The sequence below is a fragment of the Aegilops tauschii genome, chromosome 5, assembly GCF_002575655.3.
Source record: "Aegilops tauschii subsp. strangulata cultivar AL8/78 chromosome 5, Aet v6.0, whole genome shotgun sequence".
Lineage (NCBI taxonomy): Eukaryota > Viridiplantae > Streptophyta > Magnoliopsida > Poales > Poaceae > Aegilops > Aegilops tauschii.
In genome coordinates this window covers 436,045,505-436,051,377 of record NC_053039.3, presented here as the reverse complement: position 1 = coordinate 436,051,377, position 5,873 = coordinate 436,045,505, and the positions used below count along the sequence as shown (strand labels likewise).

The 5,873-nt window shown below is 48.4% G+C and overlaps 1 protein-coding gene across 1 annotated transcript; it reads left to right on the top strand.

The window, feature by feature from the left end:
• The first annotated feature begins 1,167 nt into the window (after positions 1-1,167).
• LOC109749127 (endoglucanase 24) lies at positions 1,168-5,365 on the top strand. Its single transcript, XM_020308113.4, has 6 exons — positions 1,168-1,569; positions 2,178-2,461; positions 3,462-3,899; positions 4,008-4,155; positions 4,345-4,511; positions 4,713-5,365. Exons 1-6 carry the CDS (start codon positions 1,341-1,343, stop codon positions 5,040-5,042), a joined length of 1,596 nt encoding a protein of 531 aa, XP_020163702.1. The 5' UTR covers positions 1,168-1,340; the 3' UTR covers positions 5,043-5,365.
• The last annotated feature ends 508 nt before the right edge of the window (positions 5,366-5,873 follow it).

Genomic DNA, 5,873 nt, shown 5'->3' with positions numbered 1-5,873 from the left:
AGGATGCAGAGGGTATGGTTGTGCAGAGGCGGAGATGAGATTTTAAACGCATCCCATGTAACCATTTGGGATTGCGGAAAACGGTGGCGACAACACATGATTGACTTTGATTTGGTGGTGCTTGTTGAGTACCCTGCATCGGAAGAAAACCCTAGGACTAACTTGAGTTTGTTATACTTGGCAAAATCAATGTTTTTGTGTTGTTACCTTGTTGGCATTGCTCGGATATGCTCGGACTTGTATTTCAAAATGATAACCTAGAATCTGGCCTTTGGTAGTTGGATCCAGTGACAGCGGCGCTTGAGCGTCATTCCCTTCCTAAAAGTGTTAGTGTTGAAGAACTTCATTGTCCTTGTGGTGTTAAGAGATGGCTGGTGCAGATATGGTCGTTGACGTAGTTTGTCGGTCGTTGTTTTGATCGCTTGAGGTATTTTTTTCCATCGTTTAGACATAGCTTTTGGTTTTGTATGATTTTACTATTTGCCGGCGTGTTTATTTGTGTGTACGCGTTAAATGTGTGCGCCCTAACTATACGAAGGCCGGACGTGCGTTCATTGTGTCACTTGATGCTTCACTTTGTGACTCACCCTTTGTTCAAAAAAAATGCCGTTGTTTTGTATCGTGTTGATTTAATACAATGGGGTAGGGCACGCCGCCCGATCAAAAGGCCACCATCCCATTTCACAATGGATATAGGAGTAATTACTAAAACAATGGCACACAAAAACCAAAAACATAACGCTGCTAGTAGTAATCTTTTTTAGAAAGGTGTGCTGTTTTCTGTATTTACACTTTAGTGCACAGTTTCGTTTTTTCCAGTTTTTTAGGAGGGTTTTCCAATTTTATTAGCGTGGCATGGACTGTACTGGGCTGGTGTACATACACGCCACACGCCGGCCGGTCTCGTCACCAGTCGTTACCGGACGAGTGAGGTCCCCTGTCGGTGCTCGACCACTCACCCGACGCGTCCCCCGTCCATCACCCGCGCCTGCGCCCCACCACCCTCCGACGCCCCACTGCCAGTGGCGGCCCACGCAGCCGACCAAACCCTACCGGGCCCTCCGCCAGCCACCCAGACCTCCCACCCCCCTCCTCCCCGACCGTGGCCCAGCCGTTCGCTCCCCAGTCCCTGCCACCCCACCCCACCGCACCAACCCGCCCCGCCCCCATCCGCCGCGCGGCGAGCGACCCTAGTTAACCGCAGCTCCAGCAGCGGCAAACGGGCTAGCTCCCTCCCTCCCCTCCCGCGGACGCCACCCGAGAGCAGCAGCCCCGCCGTCTCTCTCTCCCCGACGCGCGCGCGGGCCGGCGAATGCGATAGGAGGGAGGGCGGGGGAGAGATGGGGTCGAAGACCAAGGGGTGCTGCGGGTGGCTGATCGTGGCGCTGGTGCTGGCGCTGGTGGCCACGGCGGCCGTGGTGGCCATCATGAAGCGCAAGCCCGGGGGAGGCGGAGGGGGCCGGAGCCGCCCGCCCAAGCCGCTCCCCGTCCCGGGCCCGCCCGGGGACATCGACTCCAAGTACGGCGACGCGCTCGGGGTCGCGCTCCAGTTCTTCCAGGTCCAGAAGGGTGAGTTTGCGCTGCGCCGTCCCTGCATTGCCGCCGCCGCCGCCGCGATCCCGCGCCGAGGCATTGCTCCGGGCATCGAGGTTTCGTCGGCGCGTCGGGTTCCGCTTGCCTAGATTCATTTTCGTATCGTGCGCCGTCTCCTCTCCGCGATGGTAGGTGGAGAGGCCAATTCTCTTTTCGTCCCTGGTGTGTTTTGGCGGACTATTCATAAGCTGGGGAATTGCGTGCTGGCCGTTGCCTCCGAAATTGGTGCCGGTCTAGATTTTCTTTGCTAATTTGAGCGCCCATTTCCTCATGGTTTTGACTTATTTCTCGGTGGAGAGCCTCTCCACTTACTGTGAACAGCTGTATACTTCCTTTATCAGTTGATGTTGCTGGCAATGTGGGCTGCCTCGCAGATTCCACTCAAATTTTCTCATCTGGCCGTGAAACTTGTTGCTTTTGATGTCAGTCTTGCTCTCCTTTAGCTACTGGAGACTGCTACTTTGGCAATCCCATACTCGAATGCTATGCTAGTCATGTCGGCTGAGCAAAATTGAAAATCTCTGCTGCTTCTTCAGCTCTGATCCATCCGAGAAAATCTTGTTAATCCCTGTTCTCTTCTGCAGCCGGGAAGTTGGTGGACAACCAGATCCCGTGGCGAGGCGACTCCGCGCTCAACGATGGGAAAGAAGCGAAGCTGGATCTCTCCAAGGGGCTGTACGACGCCGGGGATCATATGAAGTTCACCTTCCCCATGGCCTTCACGGCGACGGTGCTCGCGTGGTCCGTGCTCGAGTACGGGGACCAGATGACCGCCGCCAAGCAGCTAGACCCAGCGCTTGACGCGCTCCGCTGGGTCTCGGATTTCCTCATCGCGGCACATCCTTCTGAAAATGTGTTCTACATTCAGGTTAGAAATGTTATGTACTTGTTTGCCTCATTGCCTGCAGGTAAATGGTTTGAGGCATGTTTTGGGAGTTAGGATGACTGTTTGGTTAGTGGGATTTAATTGTGGGTATATTTTCACTGGATCTATCTAATGGCAGTTCAGTAGAGGTGAGAGTTCGTTAGGTACGAAAACAAGAGTCGAGGTGAGATGTCATGTTCAGGACACCTAATGTTTAGGAGCCACTTAGTTGTCTGCTTCATACGTTCAAAATGACACATTTGTTGTGATCCTTGGCAAACCAAATGTTCCTTTCCTTCCCGTCCTTGCGTTTTTCTTTTTGTCTTTATAGCTGCATTCCTTCATTATGTGGTACCACAAGACAAATGTTTTTAAAGCTGAATCTGAGTTGTACTTTCTACTGTTTTATATACCTTAAAATCATATAAAGTTAACTCTTGATGGTAGGGGATCTCAAGTGTTTCAGTCAACTGAGTTTAGTCAGAGATACTGAACAGGATGTGAACTGCATGTCATGCTGAGGAATAATGTTTTGTAGCATATAGCCTTTGGGTAAGGTAAATCATTCAGTTTAAGCGGCAGTTCAGTGAAATCAAATCTAAACATTAATAAATTGGGCCGCTGAATCACTTTATTCCTGTTTGTCCATCTAAAAAAATAACTGGCAAACGTTCGCCAGGGAGGGTGGCATTTGCGAACGTTTTAGGTGGCATTTTTAGTTGTGAGGGGATGGCAGTTTCTTCAGAGCGACATGGCACATGGCAGTTTCTTCAGAGAGGGCATTTTCGTTTTAAAACTGCCGTCGTTTGATCTTTCCTCACAATTAAAACTGCCAACAAATGGCGTTCCGCTTGCCACCCCTCTCCAAGCTGACGTTGGCTGGGTAAACCAATTTCAGCTTCAGGCGTTGATAAATTCTTCTTACTTCAGAACAGCAAGGGATGCATGATTGTCTTTTAGTTTAACCACTGGAACCAGCATTTGAAAATTTGTTACCTTGTAGGTTGGTGATCCTGATCTAGATCACGACTGCTGGCAAAGGCCAGAAACAATGACCGAGAAAAGGCCGCTCACACAGATTAACCCAAAGAACCCTGGGTCAGATATTGCTGCTGAGGCAGCAGCAGCCATGGCGGCAGCATCAATGGTTTTCAAATCCAGTGACACTACATATTCCGATTCACTTCTTCAACATGCCCAGAAGTTATTTACTTTTGCTGATACTTACAAAGGCATCGCCAGCGACACCTATCCAAAGCTTCAGAAGTACTATAATTCTACTGGCTATGTTGATGAGCTCCTCTGGGCAGCGAGTTGGCTCTATCATGCTACAGGAGATCAGACATATCTCAGTTATGTGACTGTGCAGAACGGGAAAGATTACGCTGATTGGGGAAGGCCAACATGGTTCAGCTGGGATGACAAGCTCCCAGGGACACAGGTTCGCATGGACTAAACCATGTGAATTATTACCTCATCATGGTTTCTTTAGAATTCTCTCTTCCTTACAAGGATAAGTACCTCAAGTGCTCTTGTCTATTCTGTGCAGATCCTTTTGTCAAGAGTAAATTTCTTTGGATCCAAAGAGATATCTAATGCTGAAAACAGTGGACTCAAAATGTACAGAGACACTGCTGAGGCTGTCATTTGTGGGCTTCTACCAGATTCTCCATCAGCCACTGGTAGTAGGACTAGCGGTATGTTGAAATTTCTGTTGGTTGATTTGGTTTTATGAGTCTATTTAGGGATGCTTCATGCTTTATGGGTGGCTTTCACGTTCCCTCTCTGCGTAGAGATTTCATAACATGTTATTATGTTTATTGTAATATGTATTACACTCATGCATACTTTCATAGTTTCACTCGATCATGGTATTCTCATTGCAGGAGGACTGGTGTGGATAAGTGGGTGGAATTCTCTGCAGCATGGCATAAATGCAGCATTCCTTGCTGTTGTTTACAGCGACTACATGCTGACATCACAAACAGCTGCAGTGGAGTGCAGTGGAAAATATTTTAGTCCGACAGATATTCGCAATTTCGCTATATCACAGGTGAACTAAGTAAAAACTTGCAAACTACCATTCCGGCAAGCCATATCTTTATCTCTAGTTTTCAGTAAACCATCTTGCTGTTGACGTTAATTGTGCGTTTCATCATGACCCATGGGCACATTAGGGATGCGACGTCTGTCTTTCATTATATGTATTGAAGGATGTATGCATCTGATTTATTTTGCCATGTCATTTTGTCAGGCAAATTACGTGCTGGGTGACAACCCAATGAAGCTTAGCTACCTGGTGGGATACGGGAGCAGCTATCCGCAGCAGGTGCACCACAGGGGGGCATCCATCCCCGCGGATGCGAAAACGGGCTGCAAGGGATTCGAGTACCTCCATTCGTCCAGCCCGAACCCGAATGTCGCCACGGGAGCCGTTGTGGGCGGGCCATTTCAGAATGACTCTTTCGTGGACTTGCGCGACAATGCGGTGCAGACAGAGTCCAGCACTTACAACAGCGGCACATTCGTCGGTCTGCTGGCTGGCCTGGTCACCACCTCGTCCGTCGCAAAGACATTCACCTAGAGCTCTTTCTCAAGCAACAACAATGGTGGCTTTTATCAACCCGGGAGGCATATACAACTAGAGGAATTTTTATTTTTTTTGCTCGAGTGACGGTAATGCGCAACCCAGTGAGACCTGTTGCAGATTTGTTCATTGGCCGTCTCTTATTAGGGGGTGATTAGCAGTAGTCATTAGTGCCACATTACTCTTGCTTGTATAATATATATGGTAATTTTCACCGTGTGGTCAACTCCTATCTGGTTTGCTGGTTTACCTGTTGTAGCTATGGGTATTGTATTTGTAGGACAGGTTCCATTTGTTCATTATGAGGTATTTTTTTGGTAGCTTTGATGATTGTTCTGTGTAATGTCCTGCCAACGGAACATGCATATATTAACTTGTATGCATAACTAGCAAGATGCCCGTGCATTGCACGGAACATCAAGATGTATTTTTTTACAAAACACTTGTTGTGATTGACCCATGCGGGAGTAATCCCATGTGTAAAAACTAATGATATCTCGAGAAAGAGGAGAGATAAGGTGAGGAGGAGTTGGGCATGGTGGTGATTGATGGTCGGAGTGAGCGGAGGCATGGGGATGGATGACGCCGACAGCGGCTACCATGCTAGATTGTTTCAGAGACTTCCTTTTTTAATTGCTCAACAATGAGGTTGTGGGAGATAGGGATGAACGAGAGAAGGCCTAATCTGCAAATGTGGAGAGAGGTGCGAGTATCTTTTTGTAAAATTGCTATAGTTTGCTTATTATCCGTCAGATATAGATCGGGCGGTTTATATTGCAAGATGGCAGGCACACCATCATCACCAACTCGGTTTTTTTTATAAGAGTA